Source organism: Desarmillaria tabescens, assembly GCF_030435595.1.
Source record: "Desarmillaria tabescens strain CCBAS 213 chromosome Unknown EV420scaffold_1, whole genome shotgun sequence".
NCBI lineage: Eukaryota > Fungi > Basidiomycota > Agaricomycetes > Agaricales > Physalacriaceae > Desarmillaria > Desarmillaria tabescens.
In genome coordinates, this window is record NW_026848300.1 from 2,286,473 (window position 1) to 2,310,752 (window position 24,280).

At 50.3% G+C, this 24,280-nt stretch overlaps 6 protein-coding genes across 6 annotated transcripts; all 6 read right to left on the reverse strand.

Moving 5' to 3' along the window:
- Positions 1-247: 247 nt before the first annotated feature.
- Positions 248-2,106, reverse strand: EV420DRAFT_1634268 (major facilitator superfamily domain-containing protein; the record flags this gene model as incomplete). The annotated part of the gene is made up of 10 exons (XM_060476298.1): positions 248-503; positions 553-658; positions 707-894; positions 940-990; positions 1,039-1,073; positions 1,107-1,317; positions 1,364-1,425; positions 1,480-1,805; positions 1,859-1,916; positions 1,969-2,106. The coding sequence occupies 10 exons, from the start codon at positions 2,104-2,106 to the stop codon at positions 248-250; spliced, it is 1,431 nt and encodes a 476-aa protein (XP_060339652.1).
- Positions 2,107-3,459: 1,353 nt separating this feature from the next.
- EV420DRAFT_1757531 (major facilitator superfamily domain-containing protein) lies at positions 3,460-5,961 on the reverse strand. The gene is made up of 8 exons (XM_060480514.1): positions 5,496-5,961; positions 5,386-5,443; positions 5,002-5,327; positions 4,565-4,755; positions 4,465-4,515; positions 4,228-4,415; positions 3,759-4,177; positions 3,460-3,703 (listed from the first exon to the last, which is right to left on the reverse strand). The coding sequence occupies exons 1-7, from the start codon at positions 5,634-5,636 to the stop codon at positions 3,768-3,770; spliced, it is 1,365 nt and encodes a 454-aa protein (XP_060339653.1). The 5' UTR covers positions 5,637-5,961; the 3' UTR covers positions 3,460-3,703; positions 3,759-3,767.
- A 698-nt stretch (positions 5,962-6,659) lies between these two features.
- EV420DRAFT_72416 (uncharacterized protein) lies at positions 6,660-7,681 on the reverse strand. The gene is made up of 3 exons (XM_060483217.1): positions 7,251-7,681; positions 7,050-7,203; positions 6,660-6,994 (listed from the first exon to the last, which is right to left on the reverse strand). Exons 1-3 carry the CDS (start codon positions 7,526-7,528, stop codon positions 6,899-6,901), a joined length of 528 nt encoding a protein of 175 aa, XP_060339654.1. The 5' UTR covers positions 7,529-7,681; the 3' UTR covers positions 6,660-6,898.
- A 746-nt stretch (positions 7,682-8,427) lies between these two features.
- EV420DRAFT_1742395 (major facilitator superfamily domain-containing protein) lies at positions 8,428-10,932 on the reverse strand (the record flags this gene model as incomplete). The annotated part of the gene is made up of 12 exons (XM_060480044.1): positions 10,464-10,932; positions 10,375-10,432; positions 9,990-10,330; positions 9,877-9,938; positions 9,553-9,831; positions 9,451-9,501; positions 9,377-9,420; positions 9,214-9,348; positions 9,058-9,163; positions 8,842-9,007; positions 8,509-8,669; positions 8,428-8,482 (listed from the first exon to the last, which is right to left on the reverse strand). The coding sequence occupies exons 1-12, from the start codon at positions 10,623-10,625 to the stop codon at positions 8,428-8,430; spliced, it is 1,620 nt and encodes a 539-aa protein (XP_060339655.1). The 5' UTR covers positions 10,626-10,932.
- A 1,205-nt stretch (positions 10,933-12,137) lies between these two features.
- Positions 12,138-14,041, reverse strand: EV420DRAFT_1634271 (major facilitator superfamily domain-containing protein; the record flags this gene model as incomplete). Its single annotated transcript, XM_060476299.1, has 10 exons — positions 12,138-12,393; positions 12,447-12,552; positions 12,598-12,785; positions 12,845-12,895; positions 12,945-13,223; positions 13,269-13,330; positions 13,376-13,473; positions 13,522-13,749; positions 13,793-13,850; positions 13,904-14,041. 10 exons carry the CDS (start codon positions 14,039-14,041, stop codon positions 12,138-12,140), a joined length of 1,464 nt encoding a protein of 487 aa, XP_060339656.1.
- Positions 14,042-14,230: 189 nt separating this feature from the next.
- EV420DRAFT_72555 (uncharacterized protein) lies at positions 14,231-24,279 on the reverse strand. Its single transcript, XM_060483229.1, has 16 exons — positions 23,741-24,279; positions 23,580-23,648; positions 23,459-23,518; positions 23,346-23,402; positions 23,263-23,292; positions 21,122-23,213; positions 20,256-21,052; positions 19,998-20,204; positions 19,538-19,942; positions 19,003-19,482; positions 18,566-18,949; positions 18,288-18,515; positions 18,139-18,240; positions 15,034-18,084; positions 14,833-14,984; positions 14,231-14,780 (listed from the first exon to the last, which is right to left on the reverse strand). The coding sequence occupies exons 1-16, from the start codon at positions 23,945-23,947 to the stop codon at positions 14,420-14,422; spliced, it is 8,682 nt and encodes a 2,893-aa protein (XP_060339657.1). The 5' UTR covers positions 23,948-24,279; the 3' UTR covers positions 14,231-14,419.
- Between the last annotated feature and the right edge of the window lies 1 nt (position 24,280).

The following is a 24,280-nucleotide window of genomic DNA, read 5'->3' on the forward strand; positions in this document are numbered from 1 at the left end:
TTGACGTTTGATCATGGTCGGACTAGTTCGAACGAAACTTGAATAGTAAGCAGCCAGACACAATTCTCAAGTTCAGTGCCGTTACGGTTTTTTTAAGAAACGTCAAGTTCTTGGGTGAGAACGATCCAGTCCCTAGGACTCTACTTACCGGAACACTTATGCAAGGTAACTTTGCATAAGCACCAACTTTGCCAAAGTTGAGATGTGCAATGTGTTACTTACTGGTTTATGGATTGTCAGACGAGTACTAATACAAATACCGGAATCCTTTTCGTTTCTCCATTGCCTGCTCGAACGTTATTCCCTCCAGCCTTGCTGCTTCTTCCACCCGAGCCACATCAATCTTGCTGGTGTCTTCTTTGTCGAGTCTCTTGTTCTCTTTTACGAGACTCTGTCTGATGCCGACGGAGAGTAGGGTGCTGAATGCAAGTGCGGCGAGCGAGATAGCCATGGATTGGTGGTATCCGGGTCCCCAGGATGCTTTCCACGTGTATGATCCCATCCTACGAAGGAGTGAGAAGGAGATGGGCTGGAGAAGGGATTTGCACGTACAGGTTTCCTAGGTTTCCGATTCCATTTACTAGGCCGATCGCGGCGGCTCTCTTTGCTGGTGGACGAGTGACAACATTGGATACCCATACTAGTGTCATCGCGAACCCTGCTAGTCGTTAGCGCTACACATCTCCAGTACACCACTGCTACTCACCTCCATAGCCACAAGCCATCAGGAATAGTGATACATATCGCGCACCGGTGTGCATTGTCGACAATCCGATGATGAACCCCGCCATGACGCCCCACCACCACCCAGAAATGTGGAAGAACCGTTCTCCAGTCCGGTCTGCATGCCATGCGTTCAAGCAACATATGATTGCAGAGAATACCCATGGAGGTCTGCGGTCAATCAGCACTACGGACGATGTAACTGGGACGACTTACGCGCAGAGCAATAGTGACACCGTAGTCGAGAACCCCAGTGTTTCCGTCAACCTGCTTAGCGTCAGCCATATAAACCGCCGTCGCAATACTTGCACTCACGTCGGGAAAAAGTTGACAAAACTCAGTCCAAGCAACTATGCTACATTCATAATCGAGAACACGTACACCAGCGGGTCCTTGAGCGCCAGTTTCAGTCCGTGCAGAGGGCTGTCTTCTTTGTTGTCTTTATCTGCTTCACCGGCATCTTCTGCAAGCCGGGCTTGCGCTAGTCGTTGTTCTTGGGGCGACATCCAGCGTGTGTTGTGTGGGTAGTCGGGGAGAAGCCACATGCTCAAGAGGCCGACGCAAATCGTGATGGATCCTTCGATGTAAAACAGCCTGCAAAGCGTCAGTTGGAGTTTTGACATGCCCAATTTGGGCGTACCACCTCCAAGCGCGTATTCCTCGTTTACCTTCCATCTCTCCGAGGATACCCGCTGCCATCAACTAACGCCCTATCAGTCCAATTCTCACGGAATCGTTCGAGTGTGGTGTACGCACTGAACCAAATGCATTCGAGATGAGCAGTCCTGAATACAAAATCGCTGACCGAAACGCCAATTCCTTCTTCGTATACCACCTCGACAGCATGTACGTCGCACCTGGGTAGAACGCCGCCTCTGGTATACCCAGACACAATCGACATGCCAGGATTCCCCGGAAGGAGTGTGTCACACCTGTCATGGCGCTGATGAGGCCCCAGAGAACGACGCATCCGCCAATGTAGAGTGAGGGCCGTGTGATGTAGTTGAGTGCCATGTTGGAGGGGATTTGGGCTGGGCAGTATGTTGCATAGAGGACGGAGAGGATTATTGAGTATTGGAGGCCTGCGCTCCCCTGGTGAGTTGGTGGACGTTCGACGTTATTGATTCTCACTCACCGGTGAGTCCTAGGTCGTCTTCGAGTCCTTTGAGCCGTGCAGTCGTGATCCCATTCCTCTATAGACGCAAACCATTAATGTATGAAGGCATGGATAAACGTCGCGCGTACGTCGATGTAGTTCATGACGAAGATCAGGAACACTGTTGGGAGGACCCGCATGTCGAGTTTGCGCACCAACGCCCGTTCGAGTGTTGCATCCCTGACGGTAGGGACCTCCTCGAACGTCTGGATGGAATTTTTCTCCATCATGGATTGATTACTCGCTTGTTCGAGCAGCCTACTTTTTAAGCTAGGACTCTTGCCTGCCTGCTACCCAAGTGATAAATTACGCATGACAGCGAATATCCAAGTTTCCCCGCAGTTTCCCCGCCTGTGGGGAAACAGAGGGTCCAGGACTGGGCATGTCAGCTGTAAGATCTATTTCCAGGGTTGGAGGAGAAGTCTATCGTTGGGTCCGTTTGTTCTGACCCCGATGTGCGCTATCATCGAATCACCGGTCATCGCTACAAACTAATAATGCAATCAGTCTATTTGTGGGCGTCTATATATGCATGAGAGGATTGGATATACATAGAATGAGAACATGAGTAAGAGGATTAGTGATAATATCGACAGTCAGCTTCTTAGAATATATATAAAGGAGTCCAATAGGGAGTCGTGATGCTTGAGAAGGCAAGGTAGCAACTTACGTCGCTGGTATTCCGATAAGTTGGAACAAGACATTCTTCTTTGTGGATTCTTCGACGGAATCAGTAGCAATCACTTGGTTGCGGCTTCGGGTGCTTCCTCAGCTGACTTGTTCGACGGAGGAAGAAAGCACTTAATCATTCTTCGCTTGCTAGTAACGGATCGTTCTTCTTCAGTTAGCTCGAATTTCAACCCTGCGGCTTAGGCACGTCCTTGATAACAGACACAGGTGCAGCGGATTGTGCGCTTTGTTCTTCCTCGTCTTCGGGAAAGATTGGCTCTGCTCCGCTGACTAGATTTCAACCGGTATGCCTTCAGTGCTCGGTGAAATTACGCGTCGGCTGGTTTTTTTTACATCGACATTAGGTTCAACAGGCTGAGGCTCAGCTGGATCACGAGTTCGGGTGCAGGTGAAGTTATGAGCTTGCCCTTGTAGCTTGATCGCAATAGCGGGCCGGAGGGCTGGTTATTATCCTGAGCCTTGCCTGAGCTCTGACTCGACCTCAGCCCTGAATGTTGGATGATGGACTGATCCGATCGGCACGACGGTGATCATCCCCTTACGCGTTATTCTGCACGTGACCATGGACCTTTCTTTTCTTTTTGTTTCTCCTCACCACCGTCGTCAGACTGAGGAGTACGTATTTCTTTACTATACTCTGTGTTTCACTCTCAACTAGTACCTTCTTCATGACCGACTCTTGTGCTTGTACAGATGCCATGCCTGTTTTCAGTATACGGGTGTGTTGGCGTTGTGTGTGGAGTGCAACAACGAACTGTAGTGGTTTGCCCTCACTTCGGGCAGGCGTCTGTGTCTGCGGTTGGCCGTGGCCGTGAGATTGATAAGCGTCTTCGTAGTGCGTGGCGTGGTAGTAGGGCTCGTGGGGGTTGTTTCTTCCTGCGGGTTACCCGTGCTCGTCCTCCGAGTCCTCTTCTTCGTCCTCCCACCATTCTCTCTCTTCCTCTTGAAATTCTGGGGCTACCCTTGGCACTCGTGTCTCTCCTGTCCTCGTGAATGCTCCTGATTTCTCGATAAAGCGGCTTAGTGCCTCAATTCTCTCCCTCGTGCCGAGTATATCTGGCAGGTACAGTGATTTCCTGCTGCAGCTCCGGTACAGGCTCAACATCGACTTGTTCCTCTGCTTGATGATCCATGGTGAGCCGAGTCGTGTAATGAAATATGGGTTATATCAATAGTGATTGGTCGTCAGACGAGGCTACTAATACAAATAACGGAACCCTTTTCGTTTCTCCATCGCCTGCTCGAACGTTATCCCCTCCAGTCGAGCTGCTTCTTCCACCCGATTCACATCAATATTTACAGTGTCTTCCTTGTCAAGCCTCTTGTTCTTCTGTACGAGGCTCTGTCTGATGCCTATGGAGAGTAGGGTGCTGAGTGCAAGTGCAGCAAGTGAAATGGCCATGGAATGATGGTATTCGGGTCCCCAGGCTGCCTTCCATATGTATGATCCTATCCTACAACCAAGTTTGATAGGAGGGGGCGGGAGAAAAGAGATTGCGCACAAGAGACCCAAGCTTCCGAGTCCATTTACTATACCCATGGCAACAGCCCTTTTCGCCGGTGGACGGACGATGACGTTTGATACCCAAACCAGCGTCAACGCGGACCCTGCTAGTCGTTAGCGCCATATACTTCCAATATTATACGCCAATATGCACCTGTATAGCCACACGCCATCAGGAACAGCGACACGTACCGTGCTCCAGTGTGCATTGTCGACAGCCCGATGATGAAGCCTACGACCACCACCCACCACCACCCAGAAATGTGCAAGAACCGTTCTCCAGTCCTATCCGCATGCCATGCATTTAAACAACATACAATTGCAGAAAACACCCACGGAGGTCTGCGAATGGGAGTCAGGACTGTCATCGATGTAAAGCTGGAACACTCACACACAGAGTAGCAACGACACCGTGGTCGAGAACCCCAGTGTTTCCGTCAACCTGCTTGGAGAGTCAGTCACGTATACTACTACTCTCCCACTCCACGCACGTCGGGAAAAAGTTGGAAAAGCTCAGTCCAAGCAGCTGTGTGATGTTCATGATTGCAAACATGTATACCAACGGGTCCTTGAGCGCGAGCTTCAGTCCGTGCAGGGGGCTGTCCTCTTTATTATCTTTATCCGCTTCGCCGGCGTCTTCTGCGATCCAAGCTTGGGCCAATTGCTGTTCTCGGGGCGACATCTAACGTGTGTTGTGTGGATAGTCGGGGAGGAGCCAAATGCTCAAGAGACCGATGCAGATTGTGATGGATCCTTCGATGTAAAACAGCCTGCAGGATATCAGTCGAGCTTCGATGTTCTCAATCTGGACGTACCATCTCCAAGCGCGTATTCCTCGTTTACCCTCCATCTTACCAAGGATACCCGCTGCCATCAATTACACTCCATACCCCGTTAGCCCAACCACAAAACTATGGGATGCACGCACCGAACCAAACGCATTCGAGATGAGCAGTCCCGAATATAAAATCGCCGACCGAAACGCCAATTCCTTCTTCGTGTACCACCTCGAAAGCATGTACATCATCCCTGGGTAGAACGCCGCCTCTGGTATACCGAGGAACAGTCGACATGCGAGGATCCCTCGGAAGGAGTGCGTCATGCCCGTGAGGGCGTTGATAAGGCCCCAGAGGACGACGCATCCGCCGATGTAGAGTGAGGGCCGTGTGATATAGTTTAGTGCCATGTTGGAGGGGATCTGAGCTGGGAAGTGGGTTGCGTAGAGGACAGACAGGATTATTGAGTATTCTAGGTCTGTCCCCCGCCGGCTAGTTAGTCATGTGTAGTTTCGAGTCTATCCTTGTTCACTCACCTGTGAGTCCTAGGTCGTCTTTGAGCCCCTTGAGTCGTGCAGTCGTGATCGCGAGCCTCTGTAAACGAAAACCATCAGCGTATGAGTGCCTGGATAAACGCTACGCCCACGTCGATGTAGTCCATAATGGTGATCAGGAACACCGCTGGGAGCATCCACATGTCGAGTTTGCACACCAACACTCGTTCGAGTCTTGCATCCCGGACAACGGGCGCGTCCTCGAACGTCTGGACCGTATCTTCTTCCTTCATGGATAATTCACTTGCTTGAGCCGCCTGCCTTTTAAGCTACTCAAGTTACGCAAGACAGGCTTCCTCGCAGTTACCCCCTTGCGGGGTAACAGACAGACCAATATCACCTGTGAGTATTGGTGGCATCTCTTTGCGGGATTACCATCGCTCGACCCCCTTCTTTTTGGCCCCGGAGTGTGCTATCGCCAAATGACAGGATAGCTAAAATACGATCGACCTATTTTCAGGCATCTATATATACGCGAGAGTGTTAGGATTCTGCCGAAATCCGGATATGCGAGCACGAGGCGAGATGTCGTGATCGAAGCCAGGTAGAAATAATTCGAAGAGATGTATGTCGTTAGGGAATATAATGGATTCCGGCAAGGGTTCGTGAGGAGACCTGAGTGGTCCGGTTTGCGAGATAAAGAGATCAGTAAGCGCGAAGCAATTACTAGAGGGGACTCGTAGCCGGTGAGCGCGGAGCAATTACCGATATAGAAAGCCTGTAAGCGCGAAGCTATTACGGGCCGTGGGTGAAGGCAAGCGCTAAGCGTAGCTGAGGGTTCACGCAGTGGTGGTAAGTTGAAAGTGATAGATTGGCTAAAAGATTCTTAATACAATGTTATCTACGAGTTTATATACTAAGGGAAGGTTCAAGTCATTATTATTCTACAATGTTCCATGGTATTCCAGTATAGAGTCAAGTACGAAGGATAGAGAAAGTAAGAGAAAGTATGAGGGAGTCACCATTAAGACCGAGAAGGCCGAGTATGGGCATATGTTGACTCATGCACCGAATCAACAGGTACCCAATATCCATAACAGAGAGGATTGGACACACATTATTATTCATAGAATGAGAACATGAATAAGAGGATTAGTGATCTAAAAGGGTAGGGAGCGAAACTTCAATCACCCAGGACGATAAAAAGACGTGAAAAATCGTACCGAGAATCTTCTCCCCCACCGCTTCCTGTTGCCGCGAGAGATGTGAGAGGTTCTAACTTTCAAACGATTTTCTTTGACAGAGCGAGTTTTTCAACCGTAGCTCCTGGAGCCGTTGCGAACATTTGGCTACCATAAATCTAAAAAATACATAAATTCAGCGTGAACACGCATGCCAAAACACAGTGATCAGAGTCCAGTCATGTCAACATAGCTATGAGATTGGATGAGATTAGTATCTATGAAACAGCCGTTGTATACGAAATAAGTCAAGGAAGTGATGAAAAGAGGGTGGTACAAAAGGTCTCGATTGCAAATCAGAGTTACTCAGACTTTCACTCAGTCGCTGCTTCTGGTCCAATCTCGTCACTACCCTCGTAAGAGTGCTTCTCGTCGCAAAAGTGCTGTTGCTTAATTTTCATATTTGCTATCTATAAATATGGAGATATCAGTGACTAAAAAGAATCAAACAGAACCATGATTTACCTTTACATTGATTCGGATGGCGTCGATCTCCTTGCAAGACGCGCGCGCATTGAAGTACACTTTCTTTGCGGAGCGGAAATATTCACGCCACGAAGCATCGTCTTTCGCAACTTGGAGTAGACATATTTCAAATGTGCAGGCGCCCATTTGAATCCTAAAAATATGTTAGAACAGGTTCCTATCCAATAGCTAGAATCATACTGTTTCAAACGGTTATATGTTGCGCGACGATAGCGACGACGATCAGGGCCCACATCGTCACCAGACGCGTTGAATAGGTCCCAGATATCGTCAACATCGTGATTCAGTTGCTCGAGTTGGGTACGGGGGGACAGTGGTGGAGACATTCTATATGCAACGATGGATATGAAGGCTAGACATAAGAAAAGAAAGATTCCTGGATTATCAGCAACGGAACACGCGACTGAAGATATCCAGGTAATTTTGGAGAAAGATCCTTTGAGATCGACGGGAGGCATATTGTAGTTTCTTGAGCAGGATTAGCGCCATGATCTCTTCCGATACTTATAGCAAAAAGGGACTGTAGAATGCGGAGGGCCAAAGGAACAACAGGTGTCTTTGCTTAACAGCAATAAAACGTAGCCGCAGATCGAGTGAGAGTGAGGATAAGAACTGGTTCCAACGTCGCCACTCCGTTTGGTCTGCGCACAGCTGCTGTAGTTGGGGATGACTCGGTTGAAACGGAGGAGAGGAGGAGCTCAGGAGCTCAGGATTGATTCGATGATCGACGTGATTTGCTCGTATGTGAGAGCTGGCAAAACAACCTATGTAAGTATTCGTGCCTTCAAAGTATACCATAAGTGACCTTCAATAAATCGCAGATGAAGTGCAGAGCGAAAGGAACAGCCGGTTGGTTGATAGGCCAAAAGATGATAAATGTGAAAAATTTCCCGGAGCCCGGATGCGCCGGGCCATTTATCCGATGGGGAGTTCTTCTCCTCCCACTTGGATTCTAATCACTGCAGCGTCTTTGCCAGGGTCATCGGAACCGCGACAGCTACAGCTGGAGGATATATTCTGTGATTTCACGAATGCTCAACCCTGCCGCTATCACAATCTGTTTGCCTTTGAAAATTGGATATCTAACTATAGTGTCGTACAAGTGACTATCCGTATGTCGTGGACTCGACGTTCTGGTACTGCTATTTTCATTGCCACATCCACTTGTGCTTCGCATTCCTTGGCTGTTTGTACCCACACTGCCAATGCCACCGTCCGAGCCTCCGATTTCATTGTTCGACATTCAACATCGGTTTGGTTAGACCCTCACTTTGTCATGCTACATGACATCCAACACACTTTCTTGCTCTCACTTTCCGCCTTTGTATCAATGCCGGCCATCAGGCTTACACAGCGTTCATCCCTCTTCACTTAATGACCGTCTATCGTCCATTGTCCATTGTACATCGTTCCTATATATATACGCGGCGGACTGCACCTGGCATGCTTAAACATAGCTATTCGCCCTTGTACGCTCCCAGCCGGCTCCTCCTTCTCCTTCTCTGCAGTCTTGTTTTCCTGCTGCAGCTCCAATGCAGGTTTAACATCAACCTGCTCCTCCTTCAATACAGGCGCCGGTTGGGCAGGATCATTACGTTCCTATACGAGACGATCCATGGCGAGTCGTGCAATGAATTACTGGTTTATACTAATGACAGTGATCGATTGTCAGACGAGGCTACTAATACAAATAACGGAACCCTTTTCGTTTCTCCATTGCCTGCTCGAACGTTATCCCCTCCAGCCTCGCTGCTTCTTCCACTCGACTAACATCAATCTTTCCTGTGTCTTCATTGTCGAGTCTCTTGTTCTCCCTTATGAGACTCTGTCTGATGCCTATGGAGAGCACCGTGCTGAATATGAGTGCAGCGAGCGAAATGGCCATGGACTGGTGGTATTCAGGTCTCCAGGCTGTCTTCCATGTGTATGATCCTATCCTACAACCAAGTTGGATGAGAACGGATGGCAGAAAAGAGATTGCGCGCACAAAAAACCCAAGCTTCCGACTCCGTTTACTATATCCATGGCAGCGGCCCTTTTTGCCGGTGGACGGACGATGACATTTGACACCCAAACAAGCGTCAACGCGAACCCTGCTAATCGTTAGCGCCATATACTTCCAATATTATACGCCACTACGCACCTGTATAGCCACACGCCATCAGGAACAGCGACGCGTACCGTGCACCAGTGTGCATTGTCGACAGCGCAATGATGAAGCCTACGATCACCACCCACCACCACCCGGAAATGTGCAAGAACCGTTCTCCAGTCCTATCTGCATGCCATGCATTTAAACAACACACAATTGCAGAAGACACCCACGGCGGTCTGCAAGCGGGAGTCAGCACTGTCATCGATGTAAACCTCGAATACTCACACACAGAGTAGCAACGACACTGTGGTCGAGAACCCCAATGTTTCCGTCAACCTGCTTGGAGGGTCAGTGACATATACTATTTTTCACTATCCCATCACGCACGTCGGGAAAAAGTTGGAAAAGCTCAGACCAAGCAGCTGCGCGATGTTCATGATCGAAAACACGTATACCAACGGGTCCTTGAGCGCTAGCTTCAGTCCGTGCAGAGGAGTGTCCTCTTTATTATCTTTGTCCGCTTCGCCGGCGTCTTCTGCAATTCGAGCTTGGGCTAAACTCTGTTCTCCGGGCGACATCCAGTGTGTGTTGTGTGGATAGTCAGGGAGCAGCCACATGCTCAAGAGACCAATGCAGATTGTTATGGATCCTTCGATGTAAAATAACCTGCGGGATATTAGTTGAACTTCGATGTTCTCAATCTGGGCGTACCATCTCCAAGCGCGTATTCCTCGTTTACCCTCCATCTCACCAAGGATACCTGCTGCTATCGACTACGTTCCATACCCCATCAGCCCAACCACAAAACCATGGGACGCACGCACCGAACCAAACGCATTCGAAATGAGCAATCCCGAATACAAAATCGCAGACCTAAACGCCAGCTCCTTCTTTGTATACCACCTCGAGAGCATGTACATCGTCCCTGGGTAGAACGCCGCCTCTGGTATACCGAGGAACAGTCGACATGCGAGGATCCCTCGGAAGGAGTGCGTCACGCCCGTCAGGGCGCTGATAAGGCCCCAGAAGACGACGCATCCGCCGATGTAGAGTGAGGGCCGTGTGATGTAATTTAGCGCCATGTTGGAGGGGATCTGGGCTGGGAAGTAGGTTGCGTAGAGGACAGACAGGATTACTGAGTATTCTAGGTCTGTCCCCCCGCCGGCTAATTAGTCGTGTGTTGTTTCGAGTCGATCCTCGTTCACTCACCTGTGAGTCCTAGGTCGTCTTCGAGCCCCTTGAGTCGTGCAGTCGTGATCGCGAGCCTCTGCAAACGAAAACCATCAGCGTACGAGTACCTGGATAAATGCTACGCCCACATCAATGTAGTTCATAATGAAGATCAGGAATACCGTTGGGAGCATCCGCATGTCGAGTTTGCACACCAACACTCGTTCGAGTCTTGCATCCCGGACGACGGGCGCGTCCTCGAACGTCTGGACCGTATCTTCTTCCTTCATGGATAACTCGCTTGCTTGAGCCACCTGCCTTTTAAGCGACTCAAGTTACGCAAGACGAACTTCTTCGCAGTCATCCCACATGCTGGGTAACAGACGGACCAAGATCACCTGTGAGTGTTGGTGGCATGTCTTTGCGGGATTACTATCGCTCGGTCCGTTCCTTTTGACCCCGGAGTGTGCTATCGCCAAATCACAAGTTAGTTAATAACGCAATCGACCTATTTTCAGGCGTCTATATATACGCGAGAGGATTGGACACCCATTGTTATTCATAGAATGAGAACATGAATAAGAGGATTAGTGATCTAACTTAAGAGTACGGAGTGAAAATTCACTCACCCAGGACGATAAAAAGACGTGAAAAATCGTACTGAGAATCTTCTCCCTTCCCACCGCTTCCTGTTTCCGCGAGAGATGTGAGAGATTCTAACTTTCAAACGATTTTCTTTGACAGAGTGAGTTTTTCAAGTTTTGGTCTGTGGCTCCTGGAGCCGTTGCGAACATTTGGCTCCATAAGTTTATTTATTACTAATGTTTGACTAATGTAACAGGAAAAAAATACATAAATTCAGCGTGAACACGCATGTAACACAGCGATCAGAGTCCAGTCGTGTCGGCATAACTATGAGATTGGATGAGATTAGTATCTATGAAACGGCCGTTGTATACGAAATAAGCGGGAAAAGAGGGTGGTACGTGAAATTTTTCCAGGGCCCGGATGCGCCGGGCCATTTATCCGATGGGGAGTTCTTCTCCTCCCACTTGGATTCTAATCACTGCAGCGTCTTTGCCAGGGTCATCGGAACCGCGACAACTACAGCAGCTGGAGGATATATTCTGTGATTTCCATGAATGCTCAACCCTGCCGCTATCACAATCAATGAGGAACTGTTTGCCTTTGAAAATTGGATATCTAACTATTGTGTCGCACAAGTGACTATCCGTATGTCGTGGACTCGATGTTCTTGTACTGCTGTTTTCATTGCCACATCCACTGGGTGCTTTGCATTCCTTGGCTGTCTGTACCATACGCAAATGCCACTGTCCGAGCCTTCGATTTCATCGTTCGACATTCAACGTCGGTTTTGGTAGACCCTCACTTTGTCATGTTACATGGTATCTAATACGCTTTCTTGCTCTCATTTTCCGCCTTTATATCAATGCCAGCATTCAGGCTTGCACAGCATCCATCATCCACCCTCATCCTCTTCACTTGATGATCGTCTATCGTCCATTGACCGTTGACCATCGTTTGTATATATATACGCGGCGTACTGCACCTGGCATAGCTACTCACCCTTGTACGCGCCCAGCCTGCTCCTCTTTCTTCTTCGGAGTCTTAATTTCCTGCTGCAGTTCTGTTATGGGTTCAACATCAACCTACTCCTCTTTCAATGCAGGCGCGAGTTGCGCAGGAACACCAACTTCCTGTACTCGACGATCCATGGCAAGTCGAGTCAGGCGATGAGTTATGGGTTTATATTAATGGTGATTGATTGTCAGACAAGGCTACTAATACAAATAACGGAACCCTTTTCGTTTCTCCATTGCCTGCTCGAACGTTATCCCCTCCAGCCTTGCTGCTTCTTCCACTCGACTAAAATCAATCTTTCCTGTGTCTTCATTGTCGAGTCTCTTGTTTTCCCTTACGAGACGCTGTCTGATGCCTATGGAGAGCACCGTGCTGAATACAAGTGCAGCAAGCGAAATAGCCATGGATTGGTGGTATTCGGGTCCCCAAGCTTCCTTCCATGTGTATGATCCCATCCTATTACATCCAAGTTGAAAGGGTATGGGTTAGAGAAAAGAGATTATACGCACAGACTACCCAAGTTTCCGACTCCGTTTACTATACCAATTGCAGCGGCCCTTTTTGCTGGTGGACGGACGATGACGTTCGATACCCAAACCATCGTCATCGCGAGCCCTGCTAGTCGTTAACGCCGTACACCTCAATTACCCCACTACACACCTATATAGCCACATGCCATCAGGAATAGTGACACGTACCGCGCGCCAGTGTGCATCGTTGACAACCCGATGATAAACCCCGTTATCACTACCCACCACCACCCAGAAATGTGCAAGAACCGCTCCCCAGTCCTGTCTGCATGCCACGCATTTAAGCAACACACAATCGCAGTAAACACCCAAGGAGGTCTGCAAGCAAAACTAGTCAGTACTCTGTCACTTCAAATGGAATGGAATGAGCCACTCACGCGCAGAGCAACAGCGAAACCGTAGTTGAGAACCCCAATGTTTCCGTCAACCTGCTTGGAATCAGTCACATACACCGATCATCGTACTTGTGACACGCACGTCGGGAAAAAGTTGATAAAACTCAGTCCAAGTATCTGTGCAGTGTCCATAATCGAAAACAGGTATACCAGCGGGTCCTTGAGTGCCAGTTTCAGTCCGTGAAGCGGACTGTCCTCTTTATTGTCTTTATCCGCTTCACCGGCGTCTTCTGCAATTCGAGCTTGGGCCAAGTGCTGTTCTTGGGGCGACATCCAGCGTGTGTTGCGCGGATAGTCGGGGAGCAGCCACATGCTTAAGAGGCCGATGCAGATTGTGATGGATCCTTCGATGTAAAACAGCCTGCGGAATATCAGGCGAGCTTTGACATGCTCGATTTCGACGTACCATCTCCAAGCACGTATACCATGTTTACCTTCCATCTTAGAAAGGATACCCGCTGCCATCAACTACGCCCCATCAGCCCAACCCTCACGCAAAAAGGTGCAACACACCGTTCCAAACGCATTCGAAATGAGCAATCCCGAAAACAAAATCGCAGACCGGAACGCCAATTCCTTTTTCGTATACCAGCTCGACAACATGTACATGGCTATTGTCGTTTAACGTGGATAGCAAAAGAAAACGAACAAACACTGACTCCCTGGGTAGAACGCCGCCTCTGGTATACCGAGGAATAGTCGACACGCGAGAATTCCCCGGAAGGAGTGTGTTGCGCCTGTCAGGGTGCTGATCAGGCCCCATAGGACGACACATCCACTGATGTACAATGAAGGCCGTTTGACGTAGTTGATCGCCATGTTTGAGGGGATCTGTGCTGGGCAGTATGTCGCGTATAATACGGACAGTATGATCGAGTAGTCCAGGTCTGCTCCGAGTTAATTATAGTTTCTCGATCCCTACTCACTCACCTGTGAGCCCTAGGTCGTCCTCGAGTCCTTTGAGTCTCGCAGTCGTGATTGCGCTTCTCTGCGAATGTAACCCATCAGCACTCGTGGAAGAGCCCTCACAGACCAACTCACGTCGATGTAGTTCATGATGTAGATCAAGAACACCGTTGGGAGAACCCGCATGTCCAGTTTGCGCACTAGGGCTCGTTCAAGTGCAGCGTCCCGGACGGCGGGGGCGTGCTCGAATGTCTGAATCGTTTCTTTCTCCATCAGATTACTCGCTTGCTTCGACCTGCCTTTTAAACTTCCCCATAGCTACTCCACATGCGCGATCCGGGGTCACCTGTGAGTACTTGGGAGGATCTATTTGCGGGGTTGAAAGAGAAATGTATCACTCGTCCCGCTCATCTTGGTCCACGGTATGATATCAAGTTAAGGACGGAAGCTAATAACGCATTCAACTTATTTGTGAGCGTCTATATATGCGCGAGAGCTCCACAGAATTGATTGAACACGGATTACTATCCATAGAATGAAAGCATAGGTAAGAGGATTAGTGATCTAAAGAGTAGAGAGTGAAACTTGAATGACCCGGGATGGAAAGAAAGGCATGACGAATCGTAAAATGGTCGTAACAGGTATAGCTATTCACATAACAACACACCACCTCCCCTTATGCTCAACTTCCGAAGAATCATCTGAGCTTCCATCAGATTCATCAGAAGTAGAACTTTCTTGTTCTGCAGCCGCGGTGGCGGTGGTGATGGTAGCAGTAGTCAGGCTTTCCACAATCCCCACCGCACTCGTCTCACTGACAGGTGAACTCGGCTTCGTAAACTCTCCCTGAGCCATATCCAACGAGGCCCGGCCTTCCGGTACCTTGTGTAGCGCTCCCCGCAGGAGCCGCGCAGAAGCACTCGATTCCAACCTCTTGCGCGTAAATGGAACATCGAGCGTGTCAGGCACTACATCTGCGCTTTCGTTTACCGTGTCTAGCGATCCGACCGATCTGGGGTTTGTCAGACACAGAGGCTGGAAAGCATGCGGAAAGGATAGCTTACTTCGAGTCTTCTTCGGTGACAGGGAAGGCTTGTCCCGGGAGATCTTTCTTCATTTCCACATCGGGCGATCCTACGTCTTGAGTCGTCATAGAATGTGAAGGAGTCCATGGGGACTTGGTAGAATCTGCGATTGATGATGTGTCGACGCTCAACTGGGTTCATCCATTAGATGACGCTTAAGAAGGTAAGACAGAAATTCACCTCACGAGAATCGGTGGTATTTTCTTCAACGGAATCAGTAGCAACATCTTCGCCCTTGCTTGCAGGTTCGGGTGCTTCCTCAGCGGGCTCGACTTTGGCTTGTTCAACAGAGGTAGAAGGCACTTGTTCTTCGCTAGCCACGGATCGATCCTCTTCTTTAGTCAACTCGATTTCAACCTGTGGCTCAGGCTCGTCCTTGATAGCAGGCACAGGTGTTCCGGCTTGTGCGCTTGGTTCCTCCGACTTGTCCTCAACCTGTTCATCCTTTATCGTTGACTTGATTACCACTGGTACATCGTCAACCTCGGGCTCGACATCTGGCTCGTTCCCCGTCACGAGTTCTGGTGCTGAAATTACGGGCACATCCTTGACTGCGGCAACGAGCGGAACGGCTGGTTGTTCTTCATCCTTTGCCTCCGACTCAATTTCCGCTTGTGCGTTCTCAGCCTTGGGCTCGACATCTAGTTCAATGGTCGGCTCATCGACAACTGGCGGCTCGCTCTCAGCCATGACGGGTGAAATGACGGGCTCATCCTCGATCACGGTGGGCTCAGGCGCAGACAGAATAGCTTGTCCCTTCACCGCCGATTCAACGTCCTCAGCCTTGGGTTCATCGATAACTAGTGACCTGATCTCTGTCACGAGTTCTGGCGGGGCTGGATCGTCCTTGACCGCAGCAGGCTCGGACACGGCTGATTGTTCTTGTACATCTCCAGCTGGCGCTTCCACCTCCTTCTCTAGAGTCTTAATTTGCTGCTGCGACTCCGGTACAGGTTCAACGGCAACCTTCTCCTCTTTTATGGCGGGCTGGGTAACGGCTTGTTCGACCTCGAGTGATTCTTCCATGGTTGGAGCAGGCTGCTCAACATGTCCTTCTTCTCTGTCATCTTGGGACAAAAGTGGGGCGGTTTTGTCATTTCGTTCGTCCTCGCCTGTCTCCTTTGGTTCAGACACGGGTTCAGGCACTACAGACTCGTCCTCAGCCTCAACCACCAACTCAGCACCCTGCTCAGTGGCAGGCACGGGGGCAGCTGCTTGTTCATCAGGCGTGGGCTCATCCTCCGCTGGTCCTTGCACAGTAGAGACTCCCTGTTCATCGTGTTCTTCAACCACTTCGTGTCCATCCTCCACCTCCTCTGCTAATGACTCGATTTCTTGCACAATCTGTACTTCCTCGGCTTTCGCTTCTGCTTTCGGTGTCGGCAGAGCCGCATCCTTCTGAGACCCAGGTTCTTCCTTCGTCACAGATACTTCAACCTGCTCGTCGTTAGCTTTTGATTCGGTGTCGGTGTCTGGTAACGATGCTGGCTTATCGGCGGCCACAAGCGTGACCTCGATTGGCACGGGGGGCTCGTCCTCGATCACAGTTGATTCGGGTTCAGGTACATGTAGAGTAGCTTGTTCATCTAGAACATCTGCAGCTGGCTCCTCGACCTTCTTCTCCACGGCCTCGACCTCAGGATGCAGGTTGGGTGCGGGTATGGTGACTTGCTCGATCTTAGCTTCGGCGACGGGCTCAACGTGCTGCTCAGGCTCGAGTGCAGCGACTGGTTCTTCTACCGCCGTAGACTCGATTTCACGTCCAACTTCCGGCGTGGGTGCTACAATTTGTTCCTCGCGCTGTTTGATTTCCGCCAGAGGTTCAGGAGAAGCTAGTATGCCTTTCTCATCCTCTCTTTCCTTGATCATCTCGTCCTGAACCTTCTCCTCGACTACCGACTCGATGTACTTCTCGGGTTCGGGCACGAGAACAGCAGCTTGTTGACCATTCTCATCACCAGCGGGCTCGTCCTTAGCCAACAATTCCTCCGTGGGTGGCACTCCTCGCTCTTCGTGTTCTTCCTTGACAGATTTAGGTGTAGGTGAAACGACTTGATTCACCTGACCATCCTCGGCAGTGTCGTCCTTGACTGCAGGTTCAGTTTCTTGCACAACTTCTGGAGCTACGTTCTGTAGTTCTGGTTCCGGTGCAGGTGAAGCAGCCTTCTCGACGTGCAACTCAGCTTCGTTCTTGACTGGTGCATCCTCCAACGTAGGCTTGCTGTCACGCACAGGCTCAGGAGCAGATATAGTGACTTCCTTTTCCTGAACGAGCTCGTCGTTCGCCAGAGACTCCACTTCAGGCGAGGAGGCTTGTTGTTCGTGTCCGGTTTCGGGCTGTATTTCTCTTTCGATGGATGCTGGTATGAGTGATGCAGCTTCCTCGTCATCTCCAGCTTTACCTGACTCATCTTTCACTATAGGCTTGCTTTCGTCTGCAAGTATTTGCGTGTTGGAGACGGTGTGTTCGCCTCCGCTGCCCTCTTCCTCCTTGACTGGTTCAGACACAACGACAGTCTCATGCTTCACCGAAGACCCGACGTCACGTTCACTCTCCGGCGCAGCAGAAACTGCCTCCTCCTGTCCTTCCACGGCCTGCTTGTCGTTCACTGCGGACTCCAAGTCACGTACATCTTCGAATGACGACAAAGTGATTTCTTCGTGTTTTTCAACGCCAACCATGTCATCCTTCACAGCGGGTTCCAAGTCTGTTCCAGCTTCAGGTATGGGTGGAGCAGCATGGACGTCAAGAACATCTTCAGCAGGCTCCTCCTTTACGACAGGTTCAACATCGGGCTCTGGGACAGATGAAACATGTAATTCGAGTCTGGCCCCAACCTGCGTTTCCTCCACTGCCGGTACAGACAACGACGCAACAGCTTGCTCCTGCTGTGTGGCAGCGGCTTCACACTCGTGTTCAAGCACAGATGACGCGATTTCGTCTCCGACCAACGACTTGGATTCGTCGTCAATCGGTTCTTCCTTCGGTGCGGGTTCTGGCGCGTGTGCAACAGCAACGGGTTCCGCGGGTTCGACTTGATGCTGAAGTTTTGGAGGGAAAGACGCGGCGCTCTCATCCAGTCCGTCCTTGACTGGCACTTCTTTCTCTGCAGACTCGACGTCGAGTTCGGATTCAGGGACGGGAGAAGCACGGCCCTGTTGTGTAACAGAATATGAAGGAGTCCATGGTGACGAAGGACGTTCAGTTTCAACGTTTGGACTCAACAAAGTCTAAATGAATTGCATATAAGTGACGAGCTTTGCTTATAATTCTAGAACTCTCACCGTGTCTGATTCATGTAAAAATTCAACATCAGTGGCAGTTGACGGCTGCACATCTTCATTGTTCTTCTCTGCAGCTTCTCCGCTGGAAACATCAGATACAGTCTGACGCCGATGAGCTGATGTTCAAAAGACGGCAGTAAACTACGTACCACAAGTTCTTGAGGCGTCTCATTACTCAGCTCAACATTCACAGATGGGTCCTCGGGTGTTGGCTCAGCGGGGGTGTTGAGCTCATCAGCAACAGGTGCCTGGGCTTCAGGTGTCGGTAGTATACTTTCCGCTTCCGAGGTTGGCGTAATGCGCCCTTGCTGAGTGACAGAATAGGATGGCGTCCATGGAGAGGAAGGACGCTCAATTTCAGTCGCAGGAGCCAACAGCTACAATCGAACTTCAGCCTTTTGGACGTTGACATGAACTCCTTGCTCACCTCCTCCGACGTGCTAACCTGCACGTGCTGCTTCACATCGGCATCGGGCGTTGGGATCACTTCTAAAGCGCTTTCCTGTTGAAGGCTTGCTGTCTTCACAGAAGAAGAGTCCTCGCCACCCTTGGAAGGCTCAGCAACAATGGGCAATAATTCTGTAGCAGCCTCGGCCTCAGCATCGACACATTTCTGAGGCACGATATCGATCTTTGTAGGTTGAACCTCGGGAACTGACACTTTTGAGGCAGAGGGCCCCTCGACCTCGGGTGTCTTCTCGACAACGACATCCCCGTGAGCTAATGGTGTAGATAGCAGATCCGATTCTTGAAGAGAGGAGGATAGCGTCACAGCGTCGGAATGTTCAGTCTTAGTGGAAGGAGCAGGTAGCTGGGTCTGATGAACTTCAGCCGGTTACATATTGAAGTGACCATGTTGCTTACCTCTTCTGAAGAAATAAGGGTCTCCTCGGAATGCGACTTCACGTAGACTTCAACATCATCATACTTCTCGAGACCATCGTCTGGCTTAGGTGTCGAAGCCATGCCCTCAGTTTTCTCGGATTGTGGCTCGATAATCGGACTAGCGACCGGCTGAACAGGCTTTTCTACAGCATGAGAATCATGACCCCCAACCTCGACAGCTTCAGTGGGTGATTCGGCGGCGGCGTTCTCAGTGATGACAACGGGTTCCGAAATAATTGTGACTTCGGGTTCGTCAGTGACCTCATGCACTGGTGCATCGGGCGCATAAGGTTCTTTAGCTTGAGATGAATCCTTGTCAACCACATCCTCGGGAACCAACAATGTACCTGATATTCTCTCAACCTCTGGTGCCGTAGGAACCTGCTCTTCCTGCGTAGCAGAGTAAGATGGCATTTGTGGTGAGGCTGGACGTTCTATGCCAATATCGGGAGTCGCCAGCTGTAAGAAACGAATCTCAGTGGGAGGTGGAAATTGACGCCCGTTTGTTACATACTTCTTTGGACGAGGTACGCTCCTCCTCAACAGGCAACTTGACAACACCAATAGGTTTCTCAATAACGGGCTCAGGTGCGGGTGTTGATGTCACCCTGTCAGCCACTTCAGGTTGCTCCTCAGTAACTAGAGCTGATTGTGGTCGACCGATGGACTCCTCCTCCTGGCTTCCATCCTTGACAGGTTCAGTGGCGGTCTCGACGGAGACAGAGACACCAGTCTGCGAACTAGCAGGATCTTCAGCTGCGGGGATATCCCGATGGGCGCTAACGACAGTGTCGATAACTGGCTCCGTTTCGTCCAGAGTTACTGTATCATGAAGTGGACTTCCCTGAACAGATACCGAGTAGGAAGGCGTCCAAGGCGATTTTGGACGATCTTCTAGAATTTCTGATGAGCCTTGTGTCTGCACATGGAACTACGTTCAGATGCGGTAAGTAGGATCGAATCGAAAAACGCACTTCTTCAAGAGGAGCCGAAGAATCGACCGGAGTAAGAGCCACTACGGGGACTTGAGAAAGAGGTAGGGGCATCTCTTCTATCGCTGGAATGTCTTCCTCAGCAGGTATACCTGGTCCTTGAGTAGTGACACTGTAAAATGGCGTCCATGGCGACTTAGGACGCTCAATTTCAGCTCCGGCAGGTGTGAGCAGTGTTCCGGCATTGCTCTGTCAACGAAGGTCAGGAAGGGTTAGATAGCCAAAAAAATAGTGACGTACCTCGGCGGAAACTAGTGGTTGGTCCTGATCACTGACAGTTTCAGTAGCATGGACGCTGAGCTCTCCTTTAGTCGAAGGAAGATTTGAAGCAGGGTTCACTGCTATCTCATCAAGGGAAGGGGCTGATGCCAAGGCTATATCAGTGTTATGAAGATCGACTTCGTCGATAACCACAGGAGCCTGAACGGTTGAGACGGGCGTCGGATCGTTGACTTGGATGGAGGAGTCGACAGACGGAGATTCATCAGTTGTGTTATTGTCCTCGATCACGGATGGATCGACAGGAGCTGGGGTCTGCCCCTCTTCTGCCCTTTCCTCAACTACCGAGGACACAACCTTCTCCGTTGAAGACATCTCTTGACTAGATGGCGCATAATATTTGGGCTCTTCCTCCTCAACTGCGTTCCTCTCGATACCAGATGCCTCGACAACTGTTGTCTCAGCCTCACTGCTAGGGGCTGCATGGACTCTATCTTCTTTGGTTCTTCCCTCGACGATAGATGCGATGACTGAAGGTTCGATTCGTTCCTCACGAGAAACACCGTCTCCAACGGGCTCGGGATCTCGGGGGGCCACGACGAGCTCCTCTGCAACTGATTTCACCTCGGCAGCCAGCTCCGTGACCGCGATATCCTCGATGGATGCATCCTTAGCATGCCCCTTCTCAGTTTCTACATCGACAGGCGCCTCGATAGAACTTTGATCGACGTCCGGTTCAGCCTTGAGAGTAGACTCTATCTCGATGACATCCGCTTTCTCAAATACTACCGGCTCTACTGGATTTCCGCTAAGTTTTCCTACGAGAGTGTCTTTAGTCAATGGTGTTTTCTCAATGGACAGCATGTCAATTGCCAATGGTTTCCTACCTTCTTGTTCCGTGGGGAAGTCATCGGCGGCTGTGGGGACGGCCAAGGTCTTGTCAACAAAGGGTGCGGCGTCGGCAGGGGGTATACTGTCGAGTGAAATAGGTTCGACGGGAGAAGTAACCACAGCAACAGCTTTTTCTGTGATACCTGCAGGTTCGACCACAGCTGTAGCAACCTCTTCGACAACTGGATCCCGAGATTCCTTGACAATGCGTTCCTCGAGCTTCTGGGCAATACCTTCGTTCAAAACCGATTCTGTAATAGCTGTGCCATCCTCTTGGACGCCAGAAGTTTCGTCGACAACGGTAGCTTCCTCCACGGCAGACGATGGTTTGATAATGGAGACTTCCTCCATTACTTCTTCGACGGCAGGAGGATTCTTGGAAACGTTGAAGACCTCTACCCCTTGTTCCACAGCGGAAAGCTCCTCGGTAGTTGATATCTCTTCGACGATAAGAGTGTCCTCTACCAGAAGCTGTTTCTCGACATGTAATTCTGTTCCCCCCACCGATGCTTCTGTCGGGACCGGCAAAACAACAGGCACGTGGTTCGCCGGAGTATCATCCACCAGGATGGGCGTCGTTTCCACAATACTCTCCACGTTGTGGGTTCCAGCTACGACCTGCTCTCCAGCAACTTCTTCTACCACCAAAGCATCACCAGTCGGTATGACAGCAGCTTCGTTTGCAGACGTTCCCTCAGCTACCACCGCCTTTACAGGTTCGTGTATGTCATCAAGGGATAAGTTAGCTGAAGACAGCTGTGGAATGAATGGAGCATGAGCAGCGGATGCTTCCTCTAGTGGTTCTACAACCTCGACAGGTTCATCCGTAGCGAATGTCAGATCGTCCTCAGCAGTCGACGTAGGTTCTGTCACTGGTGCCGAGCTACTGCTTTCCTCTTCGACCTCATCAGCACCCGTCAATACTTTCGCGACCGAAACGTCCCCAACAACCGCCAGAGGTTCATCGATTACCGGTGTCTGCACAACAGGACTGGAGCGCTGGTTTCCTTCAACAGCCGCCTCCGCTGGTCCAACTTCCTTACCAGTTACAACCTCCACGATCGAGGCCTCCTCGGTTGGAGGAGCAGGCTCACCATAAATTGCGACTGAAGGTAGCACCTCTCCCTTGTCCAGCTCTCTGACCTCAACAACGGGAACAACCTCCGCATCGGAGGTTTTCTCGAGCTTGTCCTTCCCAGCTTCAATCACTGGAGCTTCCCCCTCCTCCACTGTTGTAGTGTAAACCACGGACACAGTCGGAGTCTCGTCCTCGATCGAATCTGTCTTCGCAGGTGTCGTCGTCGCGAGTTGCAAGTCTTCCTTTCTTCCACCTTCGTTAGTCTTCGCGGTTTCAACTGTGGTCCCCTCCGCTTCCAGGATTTTATCTGCGACGACCGTAGGTTGTCCAACCACACCTGCACCGACTAGTTGTTCGTCACTTGATGCCTCCTCTGCTATCTGTGGTTCCGGGACTGATACTAACGGTGCTTCAGGGACCTCAGAAGTTATGGTTGCGGAAGCCGCTTCAACGGCAAGTGCTCCTTCCGCCGCCGCCGCTTTTTCTTTCTCTTCAATGAGCGTAGCTTTCTCGATGACAATGGCGTCCTCAGTCACTGCATCCTTTTTCACGTCCGATGTTGCCGTGACTGTAGGGTGCTCTTGGGCTGACTGCACAGAATCAGGGATTGGAATATTCTTGAGCTCCGTTTCATTTTGAGCCATTGGTGACGTTACCTCGGGATGCTCCTTTTCACCAATAGCTTCTTCCCCGAGGATCGCTTCGTCCTTCGTAGTCTGCGACCGTTCAACAACAGTCGTGTCTGCAACAAGTGGTACACCTTCACCTGCCACCGATACCTTGTCGGGCATCGTGGCCTTATCAGCAGACGATATGCCTTCCAATGCATCCGGCGCAACCTCATCAATAGCCACTACGTCAGTTTTGACATCGGAAGGTTTCGAGGAAAAATCTGGTTGCTCTGGAGCGACGAATTTCACTTGGTGTTCGAAAGTTGGGGTAGGAATGCCGTCCACCTTGGTGTCTTGTGGAGTAACTGGTGCTGGGAGGGGCGATATCTCAATGGGTGACTATTGAGCAAGATTAGACCATATGGTATCATTGACAGGGGCGACATACATCGATGGCACCTGCGAGGTCGTTATCGTTCTATACATAGGTAAGTCAAATGTACCAAGTTCAAGCATCGAGTACGAGCAAACCTTGATTTGCGTGTCCTCCAAACGTTCGACTAGTATCGACGATGCCATATCGCTCGTCTATACGGACACGTCAACAACGAGCAAAGAGGATCACAAACGTCAAAGAACCGCACCAGTGCGACTGTAACGGGTATAGAAGATGCCTTCTCATCCATACCTGGTTCCGTGGGTATCTAATGCGGCCAGGAAGAAAAAAATTCAGACACAAGATGATAGATAAAGAACTATGCTAACCTCGATGGTGTCATCAATTGTGGGCGTGACTTTGGGAACCGTACTATCGTCCGACACCGAGAGAGACATCTACCGAACATGTCAAAAAAAAGAGTCAGCGAACAACCGACAGCTAGACAAAAAGAAAGAAGGGGACTGAAAGGTGAAGAAGATGTATGCACCTGTTCTTCCTGCGTGCCCGCGTTCTCTTTGTTCTCTGGGTGTACTATTGGTAGCGTTGACGCGTCCCTGGGTTTGTCCGCCGCAATCTTAGGGTCGACCTCGGTATCTCTCTGCGCAGCTCCACTAACGTCTTCCGCTTTCTCCTTCACAGGAGCATTAGCGAGCGTTATCGGTTGTAATACGGGGTCGACGACAGCAGTCGCCATCCTCTACGTGTATCCCTTCAAGAAATTTACCAAATCTGGAGGAAGGTAGCAGCAAGTCGCGCGTAAATTATGTATCCGAACGAGCTTGGAGAAAAAGAGGAGGCACTGTCCTCTGCGACCTTCGAAAGAATGTGGCGGGAGATGGAAGAATAGCGCAAGAAACTCAAAAGACTCTAGACCACGAGGCCAGATACCGGCGAAAAGAGCCGAAGCTTCTGAAGAGAAGATCACATGGGGCATCAGGCACTCAATCACGTGTCCGTGTCCTTCGCGAAAGACGAGGTCAGACTAAGTGGTTAGAAAGAAGCCAAAGACGAGAATTCTGGAGAAATA

Excerpts from the sequence above, each read along its gene's own strand:
- EV420DRAFT_1757531 (XM_060480514.1), bottom strand. The coding sequence starts at position 5,636 with ATGAAGGAAGAAGATACGGTCCAGACGTTCGAGGACGCGCCCGTTGTC. Across the intron at positions 5,444-5,495 it reads CCATTATGGACTACATCGAC|AGGCTCGCGATCACGACTGC; the intron begins GTGGGCGTAGCG and ends TTTCGTTTACAG. Across the intron at positions 4,756-5,001 it reads TCTCGAATGCGTTTGGTTCG|ATGTCGCCCCGAGAACAGCA; the intron begins GTGCGTGCATCC and ends AACACACGTTAG.
- EV420DRAFT_72416 (XM_060483217.1), bottom strand. The coding sequence starts at position 7,528 with ATGCCTCCCGTCGATCTCAAAGGATCTTTCTCCAAAATTACCTGGATA. Across the intron at positions 7,204-7,250 it reads ACATATAACCGTTTGAAACA|GATTCAAATGGGCGCCTGCA; the intron begins GTATGATTCTAG and ends ACATATTTTTAG. Across the intron at positions 6,995-7,049 it reads CCATCCGAATCAATGTAAAG|ATAGCAAATATGAAAATTAA; the intron begins GTAAATCATGGT and ends CCATATTTATAG.
- EV420DRAFT_72555 (XM_060483229.1), bottom strand. The coding sequence starts at position 23,947 with ATGGCGACTGCTGTCGTCGACCCCGTATTACAACCGATAACGCTCGCT. Across the intron at positions 21,053-21,121 it reads CTTCCCCACGGAACAAGAAG|GAAAACTTAGCGGAAATCCA; the intron begins GTAGGAAACCAT and ends ACACTCTCGTAG. Across the intron at positions 14,985-15,033 it reads ATACCACCGATTCTCGTGAG|TTGAGCGTCGACACATCATC; the intron begins GTGAATTTCTGT and ends GGATGAACCCAG.